This window comes from Peromyscus leucopus, chromosome 17, assembly GCF_004664715.2.
Source record: "Peromyscus leucopus breed LL Stock chromosome 17, UCI_PerLeu_2.1, whole genome shotgun sequence".
Taxonomy (NCBI): domain Eukaryota; kingdom Metazoa; phylum Chordata; class Mammalia; order Rodentia; family Cricetidae; genus Peromyscus; species Peromyscus leucopus.
In genome coordinates, this window is record NC_051077.1 from 13,030,460 (window position 1) to 13,054,599 (window position 24,140).

At 43.1% G+C, this 24,140-nt stretch overlaps 1 protein-coding gene across 1 annotated transcript in view; it reads left to right on the top strand.

The window, feature by feature from the left end:
• The window catches only part of Nsd3 (nuclear receptor binding SET domain protein 3), a 111,027-nt gene that overhangs the window by 33,522 nt on the left and 53,365 nt on the right, over nucleotides 1–24,140 (top strand). Inside the window, 6 exon segments of the mRNA XM_028854832.2 lie at nucleotides 3,443–3,823; nucleotides 3,826–3,897; nucleotides 3,900–4,162; nucleotides 11,963–12,034; nucleotides 13,188–13,350; nucleotides 21,956–22,110. Coding sequence (XP_028710665.1) covers nucleotides 3,487–3,823; nucleotides 3,826–3,897; nucleotides 3,900–4,162; nucleotides 11,963–12,034; nucleotides 13,188–13,350; nucleotides 21,956–22,110 — 1,062 coding nt within the window. The 5' untranslated portion in view covers nucleotides 3,443–3,486.

The window sequence follows — 24,140 nt, forward strand, 5'->3', positions numbered from 1 at the left end:
TATTAGTGAAAAGTAGAGAAGCGTGAGTCTGACTGAATACGTGTATCTGAAAACGGAGACTGATTTGGGAGACTCATTTGGAAGCTTATGTCATCTACAACAGTGATCACAACTGAAAATACAGGTTGCATCTTATTGAGTGTGAATATTTAACATGCCTTTAAGTTGAGTATCAATCGAAAGTTTTTATTTCCATCTGTGTGGTGCTCTATGTGTGGTAGAATTAGAATTAGAAGTCACACTTTCTGCTGTGGGATGGTCTTTCTGTAAGCTGTGAATATGTGTTGCTACTATTGGTTAATAAAGAAGCTGTTTTGCCCTATGGTAAGGCAGGATAAGAGCCAGGCGGGAAATCCAAGAGAGATACAGGGAGGAGAGGGTGGAATCCAAGCAGACGTCAGCCTACCGCCCAAGGAGCAACATGTCAGCAGAACTTGGTAATGCCACGGCCATGTGGCAAAACATAGATCAACAGAAATGGATTAATTTGAGATGAAAGAGCTAGCTAGCAAGAAGCCTGAGCCATAGACCAAACAGTTTGTAATTAATGTTAAGCCTCTGACTGGTTATTTGGGTACCTGCTGGTGGGAAAGATTTATCCGTCTATACCTTTCTACATTGCTTTTCTATTACTGTGATAAAAACCATGACCAAAAGCAACTTGGATCTGGATGGGAGGGTTTGTTTCGTCTTATACTTCCAGGTCACCATCCATCTTTGAGGGAAGTTGGGCAGGAACCATGAGGCCCACAGACATGTCCATAGGCTAGTCTAATGGAGGCAGTCCCCCAGTGAGACTCTCGGGTAACTCTGGGCTGTGTCCGGGTTGACAGCTGCAGCCAGCTAGGAGAATCTTCTTATGTCTGTTGCTGCGAGCTCTATGTTTTTGTCAAGGATCTCATTGCAGAAATGTCTCCATCACTGCTCTGCATCCTAAGACATTATTCCTAACACTTCTCAGCACTGCCAGTGAATGGAGTGTGCTAGCTGGGGCACAGATCTGGAGCCAGCTGAGTTGACGCTGAACTGTCAGTTGACGGAGTTGTGTGTACTTGTCTCAATTCTCTCTGCCTCTACTTCCCCATCTGTCATAAGATAATATCTGGGAAAAGGTTACTGGGAGGGTTTCATGTTGAACTCTGTAAAGCACTGTTTAAACATCAGAAGTAGTCATTAGAGTAGTTGCTGTTTTGACAGTTGTCCAGGAATAAAGCACAGGGTCAAAAAGAACGAATTCTCTAGAAACTGATAGCTTGGGGGAGGAGATAGTATAGTGCTAAAGACCTGGCTGTAGAGGCACAGGAGCCTGGATTCAGTGCAGGGCTACCCTTTGCTTTGTGGTTCAGGCAGGCCACTTAACCCCTCACTCAGACCTTCACATTCTTTTATGGGAATCACAACACCTAGCTACCCAGCAGGTTGTTATGAAGGGTGGATGACGTGCTGTATAAAATACCTGACCCGGAGGAGATGCTGAGAAAGTGAGAACGCTGCTGCTTGCTCTCTGCCATCTGCTGCCTCAGTGGAGAGCAGTTCTAGGAGCGGGATTAGTAGTCCTACGCATTTCCTTGTGGGTTTTTTTTTTTTGTTGTTGTTGTTGTTGTTTTTTATTTTATTTTTATTTTTAGATGGTCTCCGTAAATAGCCCTGGCTGTCCTAGAACTCACTGTGTAGACCAGGCTGGCCTTGAACTTACAGAGATCTGCCTGCCTCTCCTTCCCTAAATGCTGGGCTTAAAGATGGGTGCTACCACACCTGGCCATCATTTGCCTTTTTATTAATTCGTTTGCAGTGTTATTTGTTGACTTAGAGTAGAGCAAACAGCAGCTGTGTGAGTGATGGACATGGCCCCAAAGGTGTACTGTAAGGTTTTGTTTCCCTCTCTTTTGTGCTGGTTTGAGTTTGGTAAGTACTAGACACTACTCGAACTAAGATGGTAGATAGACAGTGTTAATTAACCATAGAATTGAACTGGTCTCTACGCCTCAGAAGCCTTCACAATATTTCCAAACAGCTAAAATCATCTCATCAGAGTTAATGAGGGAATAAAAACCTGTTTGCTCTGTAGCTGAAGATGTCAGTCATATAGAGACTGTTCGTTAATCCTTCATCTTGGATGTGGTCTTGTCCAACCTTCTGACAAGACAGGTGGTCTTGTTGCAGATGCTTGTCTATTATAACACTATTACCTAGTGGGCGTGTTCAGATACCTTATGGATATATTCCTTAATTGTATAATAAATATAGTGAGGAACTGAGATGATCTAACAGAGGACCGGCCTCAAGAATCATCTGGGGTGTGATCTTAAAATACTTAGACTCTGCTCCCCGCCTCCCAACACACAGAGAGACTTCATTAAACTGGACTCTTCAAGAGTAAGACACCAGCATGTGCATTTTATAATGAATGTCCTGGAAACCTCACTTTTAAAAACAACTAGCTAATGGCCAAGAGTATATATAAAGAATTAGACATCTTTACACACTGTTAATATGATTATAAATTGACATAGTATGGTAATTAGAACAATTTTGCAGTTAGATATAAAGTTTTTAAATCTGTTCTGTATGAATAGATACATACACAGATTTATAATTTGAAGTTTTTTGTTTTGTTTTCCCCTCTGTGAGACATGGTCTCCTTGTATATAACTCAGTTTGGCCTCCAACTGAAGATCCTTCTATCTCCACCTCCTCAGTCTTGGGATGACAGGCATATGATAGGTAGTGTACCCTGCTGAAGGAAACATTCAAGAGCTGTTTGTGGTAGTGCATGCCTATAATCCAAGTCCTCAGAGGCAGAAGTAGGAGGACCAGAAGTTTGAGGACACTTTAGGCCACATTGTGAGACTTTGCCTCCAAAGCTTTTCTGTAGACATGTTTATATGCTAAAAACTTGTAAGCAGCTAGTTGATTTGTACTGCATACGTAGTTGAATCTATAAAATGACGCTACAGTTTACTATGCAACCATTTAAAGAGTGAAGTATAACGCTGGGCGGTGGTGGCAAAGCCTTAATCCCAGCACTAGGGAGGCTGAGACAGTGGATCTCTGAGGTCAAGGCCAGCCTGGCCTACAGAGCAAGTTCCAGGACAGCCAGGGCTACACAGAAAAACCCTGTCTCAAACAAACAAACAAGGTAGAAGTATATATGTATGACAATTACTTATACATGCTAACGTTGTGAACGTGAGCAGGATTTTTGCTGGGTGGTCCTGTAATCCTAGTACTGGGGGGTGAGTGAAGAGGCTTCCCAGTGTTTAAAGACAGCTTGGGCTCCACAGTAGATCCGATTTGTCTCATGTCAGAATTATGTAGGTTTAATGTCTGCATATCTGAATGTCAAAATTAGGGTTAAAACACTTGTGTGATCCTTATCAATTGGTTGGCTTCTTGACTATTAGAATTTTAATACTTTTTAATCTTCCTCTTCTAATTTTAGGCTCGATGAGAGAAAGGGAAAGTTAAGGATGCTGGAGCAGAACAATGGATTTCTCTTTCTCTTTCATGCAAGGGATCATGGGAAACACAATTCAGCAACCACCTCAACTCATTGACTCCGCCAACATCCGCCAGGAGGATGCCTTTGATAACAGCAGTGACATTGCTGAAGATGGTGGCCAGACACCCTTCGAAGCTACTTTGCAACAAGGTTTTCAGTATCCACCCACAACAGAAGACCTTCCTCCACTCACCAATGGCTACCCACCATCGATCGGCTTGTATGACACTCAGACCAAATACCCGCCATATAACCAGTACCCCAATGGGTCGGCCAACGGCTTTGGTGCAGTTAGAAACTTTAGCCCCGCTGACTATTACCATCAGAAATTCCAAACACAAGACCACACGAAAGTCTGGAAAAACCTTCTCCTCCACAGCCGCCTCCTCCTCCTCCTCGGTACCACAAACTGTAATTCCAAAGAAGACGGGCTCACCTGAGATTAAACTAAAAATAACCAAAACTATCCAGAATGGCAGGGAGTTGTTCGAGTCCTCCCTTTGTGGGGACCTTTTAAATGAAGTCCAGGCAAGTGAGCACACGAAGTCAAAGCACGGGAGCAGGAAGGAGAAGAGGAAAAAGAGCAGCAGGCACGAGGCGCCCGGACCCGAAGAGCGCCGGCCACACAAGACCCCCAAGTTAGAGCCAGAGGAAGAGAGTGTGAGTGAGGCCCCTTTCCTGTTTCCTGGGGGTTGGATACCTTTTTCTTTGTCTGTCTCTTCAAGTATATTTCTGGTGAGTCCTTTCCTGTAATCCTTAGCAAGGTGCTTCTGGCTGACCTGGCACCCTCTCTGTAGACCAGGCTAGCCTCCAACTCAGACCTGTCTACTCGGCCTCCGGCTTGTTTATTTTCTTATCTCGAGGGGCTCAGGTATCTTGACTTGCTTCTACCGAACTCTTGGTTTTAAGAGATGAAAAAAAGGCAGAGAGAGCTGGGATTTCGTTTACCTGGGGCCAGATTTACGGGTAGTTCAACACTTGTGTCCCACATTCGCTGCTAACAAAGCACAAGGGGAAGAGCTCTTTACAGTCAGGGCGTTCCCCGGGGTTGTGCCTGGAAAATGGAGACAGACACAGAACAGGTGCATCTCTGTGAATGTGAGGCTAGCCTGGTCTACATAGCCAGTTCCAGGCCAGCCAGGACGACATAGTGAGACCCTGTCTCAAAAATAAAAAAGTAACCAGGCGGTGGTGGCACGCCTTTAATCCCAGCACTCAGGAGGCAGAGCCAGGAGGATCTCTGTGAGTTCGAGGCCAGCCTGGTCTCCAAAGCAAGATCCAGGAAAGGCACAAAGCTACACAGAGAAACCCTGTCTCGAAAAACATAAATAAATAAATAAATAAATAAATAAATAAATAAATAAATAAATAAAAGTCAGATTACACAAACACGCTGATTAGGACTTTAGGTGGAGTTTTTATAAAAGCCCATGTGTACTGGTGGATTTTTGTTGTTGTTGTTTATTTGTTTATTTTTTATTTGGTTTTTAATCCAAAGGCATTAGATACCATGCCCAGCTCTGGTAGGTTATTTTACTGTCTGAGATTTGATTGTGAAGTTTCATGGCGATAAGTAATAGTAAGTGTGTAATAGATCAGTTCTAACTTGAATGAAGAGTTTGTGGTATAAACTACAGATGTTTCCTAGATATGCATTTAGGAAGGAACTAATGCTTATTTTGTGACAGTTATTTGCTTTCATATTTTATATATCTGAATAAGTTAATTTATTCTTTGGTTTAAAGAAAGATTACTTGTTAATTGAACATTTCTTGGGCAGCTGGATCCTATTATTTCATATGATTCAAATGTAATTGATTCCCCGCCTCCCCCCCAGCAGGGGGGTGAGTGGTAAAGTAGGTACTTCACGTATTTTCCTATTTTTCTGTCATTTTCTTACTCATTTAACACATGTTGATTGAATATCATGTTTCTGGCACTGTTCTAAGAATTGAAGGTGTGACTGAGTGCAAAGCAAAGGACATCTCATAGTGCTTCTCTTCCAGTTCATTTATGTGCATATATGTATATATATGTACACACCCCACACACAAAGGTTTAAAGGATGTCACATGTTACGAAAGAAATAGAATTGAGTCTGGTGTCATAGTCTACATCTGTAAGAATGAAGGCTTTAGAATGAAATGCTTCCTTTAAAAATTTTTAAGTGTCTGGGTGTTTTGCCTGCATGTATGTCTGTGTACCACATGAATGCAGTAGCTGTGGAGACAGACAGGACACTGGATTCCCTGGACCTGAAGTTGCAGTAATGAGCTACCATGTGGGTGCTGGGACTCAAGCCCAGGCCCCCTGGAGGAGCAGCCAGTGCTTTAACTGCTTTACTCTCTCTCTCCAACCACTGCCCCTCTTTCTTCCTCTGATTGGTTTTTAAAATTAGCATGCACTGCAGTGCTCTCTAAAATGCTGTTTGTGTCTGTGTGTGCATGCACATGCATGCTGTAGTACGTGTGTGGAGGTCAGAGGGTAACTTGGGGGAGTAGGTGCTCCTCTTTCACCATGTTGCTCCTCCCAAGAGTTGAACTCGCTTGTCAGGCGTGGCAGCGACTGCCTTTGTCTTCTGAGCTGTCCCTGTCCCCCCCACCCCCTCCCGTCATCATGTTGTGTGCGCATGCGCAGACAGGAACCCAGGGAGGCTTCAGGAGGCCGGGGCTCCTGGAGTTAAGGGTTGCAGGCTGGTGGGAACCACTTGCTCTGGTTGTTGGGAATTGAACTTGAGTTCTCTGGAAGAGCCCAAATGTTCTTAACATTTTTAAAGATTTATTGATTTATTATGTATACAGCCTGTATGTCTGCAGGCCAGAGGAGGGCACCAGATCTCATTACAGATGGTTGTGAGCCACCATGTGGTTGCTGGGAATTGAACTCAGGACCTCTGGAAGAGCAGTCAGTGCTCTTAACCTCTGAGCCATCTCTCCAGCCCTGCAGCAAATGTTCTTAACCACTGAGCCATCCCTCCACCCCCCTCATGAGTTCTTGATGTCGTCTAACAAATACCCTCCACAGAACCACCTTCCATATGTCTCATTCTGACTTTGTGTTGAGTAGATGAATAAATGGGGACCCAGACAGGCTCACTGCAGCATTTCTTTTTGGTCGAGCTTTGCACAGGATAGGCACGGGCTGTATCACTGAGCAGCATTCCCAGCCCCATTGTGACATGCCTTGTCGAGACCGATAGTGAAGAGAGATCGATACACAATGCTTGGGAGAATCACAAAAATGGAGTAGATTTGGATTTGGGTTTTAGCTTATTAGTTTCTGAGAACTGCTGTGCTGGCCTGACTTACTTTGGCTATAAAGAATCTGGCGCTGGGCAGTGGTTGGCGTACGCCTTTAGTCCCAGCACTTGGGAGAAAGAGCCAGGCAGATCTCCGTGAGTTCGAGGCCAGCCTGGTCTACAGAGCAAGATCCAGGACAGGCAGCAAAACTACACAGAGAAACCCTATCTCAAAAAACAAAAAAAAAAAAAAAAAAAACAAAAAAAAAAAAAAAAAAAAAACAAAGAATCTGGCAAGTAGGGTGATATTAACTGTATTTATTAGGCTACACTTTTTGATAAAGTTTGTTAAAAACATATCCTGATGGTTCGGGCTTATAATCCCAGCACTTAGGAAGTAGAAGCAGGAGGATCACAAATTCAGAGTTATCCTTGGCTATATAGTGAGTTTGAGGTTAACCTGGGCTACATGAGACCCTGTCTTCAAAACCAACAGAACAACAAAAAACCCAACACAAACAAAAAGTAAATGAAAACCCCTCCCAGATAAAGAAGCCAGGTTAAACAGTCCGTTTAGTTCCTGAACTTGCATTCTGCTCTATTAGTCTAGGTGCCTTGTATGGTGGAGCTGGTTTAAGATCACAGCACTTACCTTCAGGCAGGAACATTTACAAAGTTCCAGGCAGGCTGGGGAGTCCCCGTGGTGATGGAACAAGAGTGGGGTGTGGGCCATTAGTACATGCCCTTTGGGGTGTGGGCCATTAGTACATGCCCTTTTGCTCTTGAAAAATGTTCATATGCAAAATGTTCTTCTTGTACACACTTAAAAAACAATAAACTTGGTTACTCAGACAGTAAAAGAAAAAGGCACACTTTATCCCCTGTAAATTTTTTCCTTTGTTCGTGTGTGTGTGTTCTGTGTCTATGTGTGTGTGGTCAGTGTATGTAGTACATGTACATGTGTATGTGCAGATGCATGTGCCTATTTGATGCATGTAGGGCAGTAGGAGGCTTAAGGAGAATGCTGGGTCTCCCTCTCTATCACGGTCTACCTCGCCCTTGGGGTAGGGTCTCTTTGTGCCTGGAGCTGTGCCGGCAGCAAGCCCCAGCAATTCCCCTGTCTCCGCTCCTCACAGTGTTGAGGTTCGAGGTATAAACGCTGGGATCTGAACTGAGGTCCTTACATTTGCATAGCAAGTTATCTTGTCCACTCAGCCATCTATCTATCCAGCTTCCTTTTTTCTCCTCATTACTGTGAGCAGTATTTTTTTTGCTCTTTGGGGGAATATGGTTTTGCTTATATCTTTGAAATTTATTTAGCTAATGTTATTAGAGCTTCAATTCTACCAGAATTTACCTATTTTACCTATTTACTTTGTGTGTGTCAAGTCCATGTCTTAGCTGTTTGGAGTGGCACTGTACGAACGCGGCTGTAGACACAGCTCTCTGAGACTCTGCTTGCTATCTGAGGACACAGCTAGAAGTGGAGGCATTAGATCAGGGAGGAATTCTGGGGTTTGTCTTTTTGTTTTTTCCAGACAGGGTTTCTCTGTGTAACAGCCCTGGCTGTCCTACAACTTGCTTTGTAGACCAGGCTGGCCTCGAACTCACAGAGATCCACCGCGTCTGCCTCCGAGATCTGGGATTAAAGGTGTGCGCCCCGTCCTCTTTACTCCTCACGTGTGCTCAGGAGCACCGCAGAAGCATCTACCAGAGCTTGTCCTGTCCGAGGTCACCACCGCCTTGTCCTGGATGACTGCACGGTCCTAGTCAAGCATTCTGCTCCCCTCCTGCTTCCTTCCAGAACGCTGTCTACATGGCATCTTTTAAACAAAAATGACTTAGTACATGTCTGCCTAAGCCTCTTCAGTAGGTGTGCCTTTTTTTTTTTTTTTAAGAAATTAACTAATTAATTAGTTATGTTAGTGTGCATAGGTGTTTTGCCTGCATGTATGTCTGCACTATGTTACGTGTTTGGTGCCTGCAGAGATCAGAAAAGGGTGTCGACCCCTGGAATTGGAGTTACAGACATTTATGAACTGCCATGTGGGTGCTACACATCAAATCCTGGAAATCAAGCATTCAAACATGAGCCTTTGGGAGCTGCTCCTGTTCTAACCATTGTACCCACTTGCTTCTTCCTGGTGTTTTCTTTCTCCACTTCCTCCTAAGCCAGCTCCTCTTCCTTTGTGTCTCAGATTATAACCTTCTTTCTCAGAGAAGCCTTGAGGTCAGCGCCACATCAGCATATGACTTTATTTAAGCCATCTGAATTGTATCCTCTGAAAAGAAATTAAACAAAAAAAAGAAAAAAAGGAAGAAAGTAAAAGGCATGGTAATACACACCTTTAATTCTTTCTAGCACTTGGGACCTGGCAGTTGGTTCTCTGTGAATTTGAGGCTAGCCTGGTCTACATTAGTGAGTTCCAGGACAGCCAGGACTACATAGAGAGACCAAAAACAGACGAACTAATAAAAACAAACCTTTTACTTCATAGAATTATTTATTTGTCTGTTTATCATCTGTTTGTTTGTTTATTTATTTATTTATTTATTTTTGGTTTTTCAAGACAGGGTTTCTCTGTGTAGCTTTGCACCTTTCCTGGAACTCGCTTTGGAGACCAGGCTGGCCTCGATCGCACAGAGATCCACCTGGCTCTGCCTCCCCAGTGCTGAGATTAAAGGCGTGCGCCACCACCGCCCGGCCTATTTATTTTTAAGACATAGTCTCATTAGCCCTGGGTAGCCTGCCTCTGTCTCCTGAGAAAATTTGCTTTTTACAGAAAATGCAAACAATACAAAAGTAGGTTTTCTTTTAGTATTTCCCTAATCTCATTGTCAAAACAGATAATTACTGTTAATACATTTGTCTTAAATTGCGTCAGATCTTTTTCAGGTACACATTGATTTTTTTTTTTTTAGTAAAATGTTTGAAGATGTTGATAGATGTGTGGATTAATGCCATGAATTAACACTATAATTATCATCCTTCTGGTTAAATTTTTTATTTTTTGTGTTTCTGTAGGATTCGTTCCTGAAATGTAACTTCTGAATTGAAGAGTAAATGTATTTTAGACTTTGGTAGCTAGTTCCAAATTGCCTTGTAGCAACTCCTTGTTTTCTTTAAGCCTGTAGGAAATGAACCCGGTACCTCATCTATGTTCTGGCAAGCACGCCACTACAGGACTGCATCATCTAACCTGCCTGTAACATTTCTTGTTTATCAGTATTAATATGTGTGTCTATGTAGGGGGTCAGAGTACAGCTTAGGGGAGTCAGTTCTACACTATCTCCCCGCCCCTTTTTTAAAGACAAAAATTCTGTCATTCTGCTGTCCTCAGCCCCAGCTGTCCTCCTGCCTCAGCTCCCAAGTATCTGGTGTTACAAGTGCACAACACTAGACCCAACTTAGACACTTACTTCTGTTTGTGGTGCTGGGTGTGTGGTCTGCCATGGTGTACACGTGGAGCTCGGTGAAGAGTCGGAAGGAATCAAGGCTGTCCTCACCTCACGGGTTCCAGCTATTGAACTCAGCTTACCAGGTGTGGCGGCAAGTGCCGCTACCATCCTGCTAGCCAAAAGCTCACTATTTCAAAAAAGTTCGATTGTTCGATTGTTTATGTTGACCAGTGTTTTGCCTGCATGTAGGTCTCTCTACCATGTGTATGCTTTGGTGCTTCGAGAGGTCAGAAAAAGGCATTGGATTCCCTGGAACTGGAGTTGTGGATGCCGTGAGCCTCCACGTGGGTTCTGGGAACCGAGCCCAGGTCCTCTGCAAGAGCAGCCAGTGCTTTTAACCAAAGAGCCATGTCTCCAGTTTTCTAAAGTTCACTTTAAAAAGAATGTATTTCAGGGACTCATGATTTTAAAAGTAATATAATAGTTTATACATTGAACTTTTAGATTCCTTTATTTTAAATTAATATTTTAGTTAATGTACAAAATAGTAGGTTGCATTATGACATTTTCATATGTCATTCCTCATTCATACTTGCATAAGTACTACCCTTTCCTGATACCTCACCCCTGTCTTGATGGTCCCCTTTCTTCCAACAAATACCCATCTCCTGCTTTCACATCACATGCATATTTGTGCATATATATGTATATATAATGTATATATTGGTAGGTAGATAATGTAGATGTTGCCTTTATACCATAATTTAACCAATTTTATTTGTTTGGTTTTTTGAGACAGAGTTTCTCTGTGTAGCTTTGGTGCCTGTCCTAGAACTCACTCTGTAGACCAGGCTGGCCTTGAACTCACAGAAATCCACCAGCCTCTGCCTCCCAAGTGCTAGAATTAAAGGTGTGCACCACCACTGCCTGACTTCCAATTTTATTTTTATATAAGTACATTTTAAAAACAACTTAGTCATGTATTGAATTATGCTTGTGTGTGTGTCTATACAGGCATGTGCACATGAGTGCCCTCAGAGGTCAGAGGCCTTGGCTCCCCTGGAGCTGGAGTTCCAGGTAGTTGTGAGCCTCCAGATGTGGGTGCTGGGAGCTGCAGGTGCTGCTAACTGCTGAACTGTTTCCAGCCCCGTCTACGTCGTCTCGCCGGGTTGCTTTTATAAGCAGGATGTTGGCAGATCTTCACACTTAACCGTTTTTCTCCTCAGCGCCTTTTCAGCAACAGTTCTAGAAAATATACTGGACAGGAGTCTGAAAATGTAAGGCTCTCCATTATACATTACCACCGCCGTTTCCAGAAAGATTCCAGGATACACCTTATGAGCAGTTTCAGTGCCCTGTTTTTCCTGTAGTCTGTTAAATTTAAAAAAGAAAACCGGTCAGGCTGGTGAGCTCTCATTGGGTAACGATGCTTTCTGAGTAAGCCTGGTGACCTGTGTCCAGACCCTGGCCCCCATATAAAGGTGGAAGGAGAGAATGGACGCCCAGGTTGTCTTCTGACCCCCTACACGTCAGACAGAGTAACTGGGGTGGGAGCGGGTGGGAGAAGAGATCAGGTTTTAAAGGGGACAAAGCCAGTTTGCTTAGAACAGTATTGTTTGGTGATAAAGTCAGAGGTGAGTTCTAGCTGTGGTTTAGAAAGTGTTAGCACCAGCGTCCGGCGTGTACTGCACAAATAATCTCACTCCTCACGTCAGTGGTGTTTCCCTCACGCTCCATACCGTTTAGTTTTCTCTGATTCTGTTCATACACCACAGTTGCTAGTTTCCTGCCGCTTTATTCTGTCCCTACATTTTTCTGCCTAGAGACCAAATGAGAGGGTGGACACCGCACCAGAAAAACCAAGAGAAGAGCCAGTGATCAAAGAAGCCGTCCCGGTGAGTGGCTTGTTGAATACAGGGACCAGGTACGATGTCAGGAAGAGATGGCGGGGCTGGAGAGATGGCTTAGCAGTTAGGAGCTCTGGTTGCTCTTCCCCAGGACCCAGATTCACTTCCCAGCACCCACATGGTAGCTCCAGTTCCAGAGGATCTAACACTCTCTTCTGACCTCCAGAGGCATTAAGCATACATGTTACATATATGCATATGTTGCTCAAATGCAGGCAAAATACTCATGCACATGAAGTAAAATAAATAAATGTTAAAACAGCAACAAATGAGGTAACAGCACAGTGCAGGTTCTTTGCAGTGCGCATTACAGTGCCCTGGCCATCTTTATGTTAGAAATCGCACTGGAATAGATATTTCCCAAGTTTCTATGAATCATTTTCCTTATAAAAACCATGATCATTTTTTTTTTCATTGAACTCTCAAAATGCTTCATCATTAATTTGGCCACAGAAACCAGTAGTTTTGTTTTCAGTACTTGGAATGGGCTTATTACTTTTTCTTCATTTTCTTTTTCGTTTCCTTCCTTCCTTCCTTCCTTCCTTCCTTCCTTCCTTCCTTCCTTCCTTCCTTCCTTCCTGTCTGTCTTTTTTTTTTTTTTTTTTTTTTGCTAGTTATAGATAAAGAAGAATATAATGGAAGATAATTTTTACATTGGAGGCACCTTGTGTGTGTTCATGTGTGTGAGTATGGTTGTGTGTGTGCCACAGTTTCCAGCTCGGAGGTCAGAGGACAGCGTCCTTCCACCTTGTTGCAGATAGGGTTTCTTTGTTGTTTGTCCTGTGTTTGCCAGGCAGCTGGCCCATGAACTTGTGGAGAGTGTTCTTTCTCCACCGTTCATCTCCTCAGGAACACTGGGACTTTGCGTGCACGCTAGCACACCTCCTTTATATGGGTCCTGGGGATTCTGACTCAGCTCCACATGCTGGAGCCATGCTGGAGGGACCAGCACTGTACTCACGGAGCCATCTCCCCAGCCCTGTAAGCTGTGGGTGTGCTTTACTCAGAGTTTGTGCCCTCCTCCCTCCTTCCCTCCCTTCCTTCCTCCCTCCCTCCCTCCTTCCCTCCCTCTCCTCTCCTTTTCATTCCCCTCCCCCTCTTTCTTTCTCTTCTGATGGAGATTTGTGACCTTTTCCTGTAGGTTCAGCCAATACTGTCTTCTGTTCCAACAACAGAAGCGTCCACTGGTGTTAAGTTCCAGGTTGGTGATCTTGTTTGGTCCAAGGTGGGAACCTATCCTTGGTGGCCTTGTATGGTTTCAAGTGACCCCCAGCTTGAGGTCCATACCAAAATTAACACAAGAGGTAAGAAAAGTAATAAATAGATACTAAGTAACAAGTTTGCAATAAAGAAAAGTGAACAGCGTTGTATGTGAATGTAAGAATATGCATATGTATTATCTGACATAAAAATATGAATCTTTTTCAAATTTTTGTTTATTATTGTTATGTGTTTTTGATACAGGGTCGTATGTCTCCAACCATCCAACAATCCTCCTGCCTCTGCTCCTCAGGGGTTTCTCATTTTTTAGTGATAAGTGAAATAATTATGGTTGTTTTATACTGGCAGAGAACTTTTGTAACTAATGTCTTTATTTTCTTACTATGTAGCCCTGGCTAGTCTGGAACTGGCTATGTAGTTCAGGCTGGCCTGGAACTCAGAGAGAGGTGCCTACCTCTACCTTCTAAGTGCTAGGAAAGGCGTGTGTCATCACACCCAGCCCTTATAATAACTCTAAAAAACGTGTGTGTGTGTGTGTGTGTGTGTGTGTGTGTGTGTGTGTGTGTGTGTGTGTGTTGGTGCCACAGAGGCCAGAGGAGGCATCAGATCCCCAGGACTAGGAATTGAAATGAGGGCTTTGCATGCACTAGGTGAGCATTCTACTACCGAGTTTTAATACCACCCCCCCCCCCATTGTTTTTTGTTGGTTGTTTTAGATTTCTTTTTATTTTCAATCATGTGTGTGTGCTGGGATATGTGCACCGTGTTACCCCCACAGGCCAGAAGAGGATATTAGACCCCTCAGAGCTGGAGTTACAGCAGTTGAGAGCTGCCTGATGGAGGTGCAGGGAACCAAACCTGGGTCCTCTATAAGGGCATTGTGTACTCTTAACCACTGAGCCATCTCTCCAGCCTCCTCATCCACAGACCTTTTATTAATTTATTAAAAAGGTTTTTTGGTCAACAGAGAGGTGAACCTCTGAAAATATCTGAGGAATTATCTTAATTACATTAGCTGATGTGAGAAGAGATGTGTGTAGTGTCAGTCCTGGGCATGGTATCCATGATTATATGGGGGGGGGGAAACGTCAGCCAGTGATGTGCCTCAGTGGTCAAGAGTGTTAACTTACCAAGTTAAGTTACTGCCAAGCCTGCTAACCTGAGTTAGATCCTCAGAACCCATACAATAGAAGGAGAGAACCAACTCTTTGGAAAGATGTCCTCTGACCTCTGTGCAACCACTACCCCAATGAATGAATAAATGAGTGGATGTTTTGTTTAGTTTCTTTGAAAAAAAAAAGTCAAAGTGGGTCGTGGTGTGGTAGCACTGTGGAAGTAGATGTAGGCAGATCTTTCAGTAAATTCCAGGCTACAGAGCTACATAGCAAGACTCTGCCTCAAAAATAAATTAAGTAAATAAATAAACAAACCCAAAACAGAACTGGAGAATGTGACCCAGGCACCACATGCATTAATTAGTTCACTGTTTTCTGTTCTCGACTGTGGTTGTAATGGAACAGCTCTCCAAAGCCTGCTGCTCTGACTGCCCTGCTGTGTTGGACGAAAACCTGGAAATGTGAGCCACAGTAGGGTCTCACTAAATGGCCCGGGCCAGCCTGGAGCTCGCTGTGTAGTCCAGGCAGGCTTGTGAGCTGCGGGCTTTTCACCTCAGCCTTCTGAGGAGCCAGGGTCACGGGCCTGAGGCCTCGTGCCATCTCCGGGTTTGCTTCTCATTTCTCTCGTGCCTCCTTGTTTTGAAGACTAATCTTACTGGCTTTCATATTGCATCTAAAAATAAAAGCCTATTAGTAAGTGGTTGGATATTTTATGTGAGTTTAATGTATAAGCTAAGCCTTTTTTTGGAGCTATGCTGTGTTTTATTTTGTTTTAATACAGGGGCTTACTCTGTAGAGTCCAGGCTGTTCCCAAGCTCCTCCTTCTCCTCATAATTCTGAGTTCAGGGATTACAGTCTTATCTCACCATGCCTAACTGGATTGGTCATTAGCTCACTATGGGTTCCTCTGGGAATCACTGTCACCCAGACAAGTGCTTTTCATAATATTAAATTTCGATCGGTGCTTTCATCCTCTTCTGTTTCATTCATGACTCTAACTATACTGGGAAAGCCTTATGGATTTGATAGAACATGGGAGGATAGCTTGGATCTACTTATAATAGGTAATCTTAGCTTCGGAATGTTCAAATTAAGAAAAGTTACATTCTGTGTGTACTTTGTCCAAACATGATGTTTGGGATTTTGTTTTGTATTTCTTGTTTTTTGTTTGTTTGTTTGTTTTCCAAGAGGGTTTCTCTGTGTAGCTTTGCGTCTTTCCTGGATCTTACTCTGTAGACCAGGCTGGCCTCGAATTTACAAAGATCCGCCTGCCTCTGCCTCCCAAGTGCTAGGATTAAAGGCGGGCGCCACCACCGCCTGGCAATGCTTGGTTTTGACCAAAACATTTGTAGTGGCTTCCTAAGATTCTCCCACCTGGAAGTGACTTGCTTAGTTCAAAGACATTTTGGCTTGTAACTTAATTTCAGGGTACTTGCTTTGTGAACTCACCTTTGTTGTGTGTTGAGTTCTTTGTTAACTGTGACAATTTTGCATCTTATTCTTTTACATCAGACTTCCTTCTTGAAGAAAAACGTATCTGTTTAAATCTAGCAAATAAGATTGGGGGTTTCACCCTATTGGTGACACTTAGCAAGAGCCTGCCTATGTATAGGAGGTGGTGTGGCTTCCCATCGTCCATTTTGACAGTGTGTGCCCATCAAAAGCTGGGAGAGTAGATTTGGGCAGGAATGAAAAACATGAACACTGCTATTTGCCTAGTTTTGTACAAGGTACTGTATTAGGTGATTCTGCTATGTATTTTCTTAAGGTTTTTTATTTCTTTGTTTCTTTTGGAGGCATGGTCTCATGTGGCCTAGGCTGGCCTCAGACTTGCTATGTAGCTGAGGATGACATAAAACTTTGGATTCTCCTGCCTCTGCCTTCTGCTGGGATTACAGTCATTTGCCTCTGCACCTGCTTTAATGGGTCCTGGGAAGGGGCCCAGGGCCTTTGCATGCTAGGCAAACACTTTACTAACTGAGCTACATCTGTTACTGACCGACTGAGCATTTTCTTCTGTGATGCTCACAGCAGATACAATGAGGTGTATCCTATGTCTCAGAGAAGTCATCTCAAAACCATCTATTATAACCCTTGCTCTACAGCTCTCAGCAGTTGAAGCCAGGCTGTCTTAACTCAGAGGCGGTAATAGGGAAGAGTGTTAGGTCAGAGTATGTGAAGTATCTTGGAACTCTAATAACTAAATGGAGAAGAACAGGGCAGGATTACTCAAGAGACTAAATCTTCTGAAATAAAACAATCCCTATCCATATCTAGACCCTGAGAGCTTTCAAAATGGGACCATGAGAGTCATGGCTCTTCAGTTCTCTCCTTTCAAGAAAGCAACCTTGAGATCATATAAGGAGCTTTTACATTTTTCTTTTTAAGATTTATTTTTTTCAATTTTGAATTCTTGTGTGTGTGAGTCGGGGGTTGGGTATGTGCACATGCGTGCCGTTGCCCTTGGAGGCTCATATCCCCTGGAGCTAAAGCTCCAGGCAGTTGTGAGCTTCCTGAAGAGTCTTGGGAACTGAACTTGGGCCTTCTGGGAAGCAGTGCATTCACCACTAGAGCCACGTCTGCAGCCTCAGGAGCGGTCACGTTTAATTCACTAATTCATCTGCTAGTCAGATGCTCCTAGGCAGTTTTCTACTTTAGTGCTAGAAACTGTGTTTATATTACTCTTAGTGAGCTGAGAATGGAATTTAAAAATCATTCATGTTTTCATTAAAACCATAAATGTTCTTTTGTCTTTAATCTTTTAAAACCTGATCGCTTTATTGAAATATTCCTGTAGTATAAAACTTAATCATTTATTTGCTTATTTTTGTTTATTTATTTGAGGCAGGATCTCACTATGTAGCTCTGTCTGGCCTGGAACTCCCTGCATAGACCAGGCTGGCTTAGAACTGCCTGCCTGTGTCTCCCAAGTGCTGGGATTAAAGGTGTGTACCACCAAGCCTGACTCAATTTTACCTTTTTATTTAAATGTCAGAATTTAGTGATTTGTTTTGTTTTGTTTGTTTTTGTTTTGCTGACAGGGTTTCTCTGTGTAGCACTGACTGTCCTGGAACTCACTCTGTAGACCAGGCTGGCCTCAAACTCAGAAATCCACCTGCTTCTGTTTCCCAATTACTGGGATTAAAGGCGTGCGCCGCCGCCGCCGCCGCCGCCGCCGCCGCCGCCGCCGCCGCCGCCACCACCACCCTCCAGCCTAGAATGTAGTGATTTTAAAAAGTCCATTCTGAGTTGTGCTACTATCACCACAATCTAATTTAAGAGTTTTATCACCCCACCCCCCAAAAGAGAAATCTTACATCTAATAGCTATCACTGGAATTCCCTCCTGTCCCCCTGGAGGCTAAGCTGTCAGCAGAATCTTCTGTCTTTGCCAGTCTGGTGGCTTCTTTCACTTAGTATGGTTTAGGAGTTTATCCATGTTCTAACATGTTTCAGTACTTTATCACTGTTTATTGCCAAATAGTATCCTGTTACAGCCATGTAGTTCAGTTTTAAATAAAGTAGATTTCTCACTGTTTCTCTGAAAACCAAGACTAATTTTGTTGTGTGCATGATTCCTGTGAGCACTCTGTGCTGCTCTGTATCTAAGCTACTTTGTACAGTTATTCCTGACTGTATGTAGTAGCCACTGGCTTACAGTTGTTATTATTCACATTGTTAGCACTGGACAACGTAGTTTTGCACTTTAATAATAATAACTCCTTGCACAGTGGTGGCGCACGCCTTTAATCCCAGCACTCATGAGGCAGAGACGGGTGGATCTCTGTGAGTTTGAGGCCAGCCTGGTCTACAAAACAAGTTTAAGACAGCCAAGGTTACACAGAGAAACCCTGTCTCGAAAAACAGATAGATAGATAGATAGATAGATAGATAGATAGATAGATAGATAGATAGATAACTCCTTGCGAGAGTATGTTGAAAGAATTTTAGGCCACATTTCCATTTTAAATTGTATCTTCATTTAGTTCTCATTTTAAGTTTAAATTAAATGCTTTTAATATTTTTAAAATACTGTATATTAATTGGGGAAGGGCAAAACTCTGAGTACGATGTCAGAAACCAACAGGTGTCCATCATCTCTTCTTACATCTGTGTAAATACTATTAAAATTTGAGGGAGGCTAGAGAGAAGGTTCAGCAGTTAAGAGCACTGGCTGCTCTTCTGAAGGACCCAGGTCAATTCCTAGCACCCACACACCATCTTTAATCCAGTTCCAAGGGTTCTCATGTCCTCTTCGGGCCTCCTTGAACACCAGGCACTCATGACATACATGCAGGCCAAACACCCACACACACTGTATTTGTAAAATAAAAGGAAAATTTGAAAAATTGGAGGTAATTCTTTTTCTCTCCACATATTTATAATTAACAAACAGGTAAACGAAGGTCTTTGATAGCAGGGTTTTTCCTGGGGAGGAGGTTGATTTTGTTTTTGAAGTGCCGCACTGTGTTGCCTAGGCTGACCTGGAACCTGAGTCGTCAGGCTTCCCGAGCCTCCTAGAACACCTGCACGTGTCCTCTGTGTGCGTGTAAGTGTGTTTACCTGTGCACGCACACGCTGGAGGAGGACGTGGGGTCAGTCACTCTCCACCTGACTCCTTTTGAGTCAGGATCTCTCCCTGAAGCTGGAGCTTATCTGATGGCCACAGAGCCCCACCAATCCTGTCTCCATTTCCTGCAGCCCTGAGCTACAGGCACAGGAGGCGTTGCCTGGATTTCCTCCAGGGGGCTGAGGATATGACTCAGCTCCTCATGCTTGTGCAGCAAGTGTGCCTGTCTGCTGAGCCATCTCTCCTTCCTCAGCCTCATCCCTCACGCGTGCTTTCTCTTCCCTTCCATCCCGCATCCTCTCTCCCTCCCCTCTCCCTTCCTCCCTTCTTGTGACAGGCTCTCATTATGCAGCCTTTACTGGCCCAGAATTCATTCTGTAGCCCAGGCTAGCCCGTAACTCACAGAGACTTGTCAGCCTCTGCTTCCTGAGTGCTGGGGTTAAAGGCACGCGCCCCCCAGCGGCCTTCCCATGCTTGCTTTAACACTAGCAATAGTTTTATTATCTGTTTGTTTATTACTAGTTTTTAAATTTGTTTGTTTTGTAGACAGGGTTTCTCTGTGTAGGATGGCTATCCTGGAACTCACTCTGTAGACCAGGCTGGCCTCGAACTCACAGAGATCCACCTGCCTGAGCCTCCTGAGTGCTGGAATCAAAGGTGTGCACCAGAGGTGTGTACCTGGCTTAGCAACATTTTTAAAGTTATAAAAGTACATAGTTTTAGCTTTACATCATTTTGCTTAAAAATATTTATGTGTATGAGTGTTTTGCCTGCATGTATGTATATGTACCATATGTGTGCCTGGTGCTTGAGGATGCCAGAAAAAGAGTATTGCATCTATGGAGTTACATACAGATGGTTGTGAGCTGCCACGTGGTGTTGAAAACAGAGCCCTAATTCTCTGCAAGAGCAACATACTCTTAACTGCTTTGCCATCTTTCCAGCCTCTACTTTGAAATCGATTTTTTAAAAATTATTTCCAAATTTGGGGTGTGGGTATGCGCCCCTGAGTACAGGTGGCCACCACGGTTAGAGGTACAAGATTCCCCTTGGAGCTGGAGTTACAGGTAGTGATGAGCCAGCTGATGTGGGTGCTGGGGACAGACGCCAGTGTTCTGGAAGCGCAGGGTGTACTCTTCACGTGGCCGTCTCTCAGCCCTGAATTATTTCTCATATATAAAACATTCATTCCTTGTGTGATGCACCTTTGACAGGAAGTGTAGAAGCTTTAGTCAGTTGTGCAGAGACACGGGTTTGCTTCTTGACTTTTCATGTCTTCAGGATCTACTTTATTTTTGCTCTTGCTTCTTAGATTTGTGGGTGAGAAAAGCTGGGGATTGATCCCAAGGTCCCCTATACGTGCTCTGACATTGAGCTGCATCCCTAGTCTTTTTGTTTGTTTTTGGTTTTTGAGACAGGGTTTCTCTGTGTAGTTTTGGAGCCTGTCCTGGAACTCACTCTGTAGACCAGGCTGGCCTCAAACTCCTAGAGATCCACATTCCTCTGCCTCCTGAGTGCTGGGATTAAAGGCGTGTGGCACCACGGCCCGGCATCTTTTTTTTTTAATGTTTGTTTTTTAAAAACGATTCTTTGCCAGGTGGTGGTGGCACATACCTTTAGTCCCAGCACTCAAGAAGCAGAGGCAGGCGGATCTGTGAGTTTGAGGCCAGCCTGGTCTACAGAGTGAGTTCCAGGACAGCCAGAGCTACACAGAGAAACCCTGTCTCAATACATGAATGAATGAATGAATGAATTAATGAATGAATGAATTTCTTGTTTTAGTGAGTCATGTAGATCTCTTATAAGTTGACACATTAGTTTGTAGCTTTTCTTCTCCTCTTCCTTCTTCCTTCCTTCCTCCTTTCTTCCTCCTCCTCTTCCTCCTTTCTTTTTGAGACAGAGTCTCTCTCTGGAGCCTTGGCTGTCCTGGAACTCTCTGTAGACCATGCCAGCCTTAGAGTAAAAGAGAACCACCTGTTGCCTAGCTAGATATTCTTCTCAATCACCACTTACTTTTTCAAGAGTTCTTTGATTTGGGGAAGTAAGCAGACTCAAAGAGGCAAAGGCAGGTTTCCCAGAATTCTAATAATGATCTGAAAGGTCAAACTGTATTATTGATAACAAATAATGCTGTTTTCCTTGAAGTAGAAGTTCATTCTTGAGAGACACCTGCCACCTGCTCATGTCTGAATAGCAGCAGAAAGGCACATTTTCTAGTGACTGTGATATTCCATCTTGTCACCAAATGACCATAATTAATGCTCCCCTCAAGGCAGCAGCCTTCACTGTCCAGGATGCAGAAGTATCTCATTCATTTCTTGTTTTCTTATCTCACGGAGTATTAAAGAGGCATAGATTTAAGGCTGAAATGTAGGGCAGTTAATCATTTTTGCTGATTTATTAAGGATATCACATAAACTATCCTTTTTAAAAAAGTGTCAGTGTGTGGTGGTGAAGCACCCGCAGCTGGGTGGAGTTCGATGCAGTATTTGTGTCATGATGCCAGACATTTTATGTGCTGTTGCTTTTGTGTCTGAAGTGTAAAGGAGAAATCCACAATATTATTACGACAGTGCCATAAAGGTCACAGTTCCCCTAAAACAATCTATGTTTATATAGCTAGAAAAATGATCTCATCAGTACTTGGCTCTTAAAAGGCCAAGGAAACAGGTACATTTTGGAAGGAAACATTGTGTACTTATATTCCAGTTTGTAAAAAATATTAGAGACAAGTAAAGAATAAATTATGTAATCAAAGTAATAAATGGGGTGATTAACAGAATTTCACATTTCTTTCTCTTAAAACTTGCCACCCTGATTTTAATCATGTGGAATGATTTTATAGTAGCCATTAAAGTTATGAGGTTACTGAGTGTCTGGGCAATTTTAAATGTCCAAGTTTTAATGGAAAAAATGCTGAGAAAACTGTGTTTCAAGATCCCTTTGGCAAATTATATGTGGATTTTTATGTCCTAGCATAATTAATATGAATTTTTACTTACAGGTGCCCGGGAATATCATGTCCAGTTTTTTAGCAACCAGCCAGAGAGGGCATGGGTTCATGAGAAACGGGTACGGGAGTATAAAGGTCACGAACAGTATGAAGAGTTACTAGCCGAGGCAACCAAACAAGCCAGCAATCACTCTGAAAAACAAAAGGTAACTGACAGCCCATATGTGGGCTTTGTTTTCTTTGTTCCATTGGAGATGGAAGCCAGGGTCTTTCCCATGACAGACAAGCAGTCTGCTGCTCAACTCTACTCTACCTCCACTGTGCATTAACACATTAACACATTTACAACTCGTCAGAGTGGTGTGTGCCCATCATCCAAGCACTCATTAGTGAGGCAGAAGTAGCACTTCAAAGTTTGAGGCCAGCCTGGTCTATACAGCAAGTTCCAAGCCATTCAGAGCTTCATAGTGAGGCCCTGTCTCAAAAAACATAAGAAATAAACAAATAATTGTGTGTGTCATGTAACATTATAGTACTATTAAAAACTGTCAGAACTGTTTTCTGAGGCTGTAACTCATCCAGTAGAGTTCTGCCAGCATGCATAAAGCCCTGGGTTAGGTCACTGGTACCATAGAAACTGGGCCTGGCTGCATTCCAGTAGAGGCAGGAGGATCAGAACTTGAAGTTTTGCTACATAGAGTTTAGGGCTAGCCTGGGATACATGGGATCCTGTCTCAGAAAACAAGACCAACTTTATAAGCTGTTGTGAAGTGACCTGCACAAACCCAGTAGGCATTAGTGATATTTATTTTGCTAAGACTTTAAAGTAATTTTTCTGTATTACCGTCTTCCCTTAATTCTTCCTTATTCTGTTAACAAAGTTATTTTATCAAAGATTTAAAAATACTTGATTAGAGGCAGCAGCTGTGGCTCTGTAATGGCAGCATTTGGGAGGCTAACGAAGGAGGGTCCAGATTAAAGTCAGCTTCGTCTACACAATGAAACTATCTCAAAAACCAAAACCAAGCCAGATGAAAAGTTTATCTTGTATGTTCTGTGAAGGAAGTCGTGTTGAAAGTGTTGATGTACTTATTTAAATCATCATAAAACCCCCAGTAAGGTCTTTTTCTTTTCTTCAGATCAGGAAACTAAGACACAGAAGGCTTCAGTTACTGGTCCGTCTTAGGCCACAAGAGTTAGAGAGCCAGGGACTAGAACAAGAGTTAGGGGATGTTAGTGCGTTTGAAGTGGTGGGGTATAGACTTTGGAAATGAATTCTCAGTATGTCTGGTTGATTCTTTTACTTATCTTTTTAGCTTGGTTTTTTTTTTTTTTTTTTTTTTTTTAAGATTTATTTATTTATTATGTAGACAGGAGAGGTGCCAGATCTCATTAAGTGGTTGTGAGCACCATGTGGTGCTGGAATTGAACTCAGGACTCTAGAAGAGCATCAGTGCTCCAACTCCGAGCGTTCTCCAGCCCAGCTTGGTTATGTTTTAATTATGTTATTTGCACATATTCTTTGTATCTAGTGCTGGGTTTCATAAAGATGATTTTTTTTCAAGTATATCATGAAATTAAAGTAGGCCTCTTATAATTCAGAAATTTCTAATTTTTATACTTTTAAAAGCTACATTTTGGCTAGGAGTGATGTCACGTGCCTTTAATCCCAGCATTTAGGAGGCAAGAACAGGCGAGTCTCTGGGTTCAAATCCAGAGTTTTAACCACCAACAACAAAAACACCAACTTTTATCACAGGCTTTTAAAAAATTCTTCTCTCCTCATCTTCTTCTCTTCCTCCTCCTCCTCCTCTTTCTTTATATTAAAACAAAAAACAGAGTCCATCAACATGGATGCTTTGGAGCTGGACTAGGAGGCAGGTGTGTGCTGCCGGCCTGCTGTGGCACTGGGAATCAAACTCTGGTCTTCTGGTCTTTGGAGGGAGGGAGTGGCTTTCCCAGGCAGGGTCTCCCTTTGTATCTTTGGCTGTCCCGAAACTCCCTATGTCCTGAAACTACCAGGCTGGCGTCAAACGCTTGGAAATCTGCCTCTGCCTCTGCCTCTGTCTCCCAAGTGCTGGGCCTAAGCAAATTTCAGTACATAAAGAGGATTTTAATTGATTTTATCAGCCTTATATATTTTAAAGATTTAGTCATGGACATTTTAGTGTATACTATAGCATCTCATAGTCTGACTCCTAAAAAAATTTTTATTATTACTGAATTTGTTGTTTTT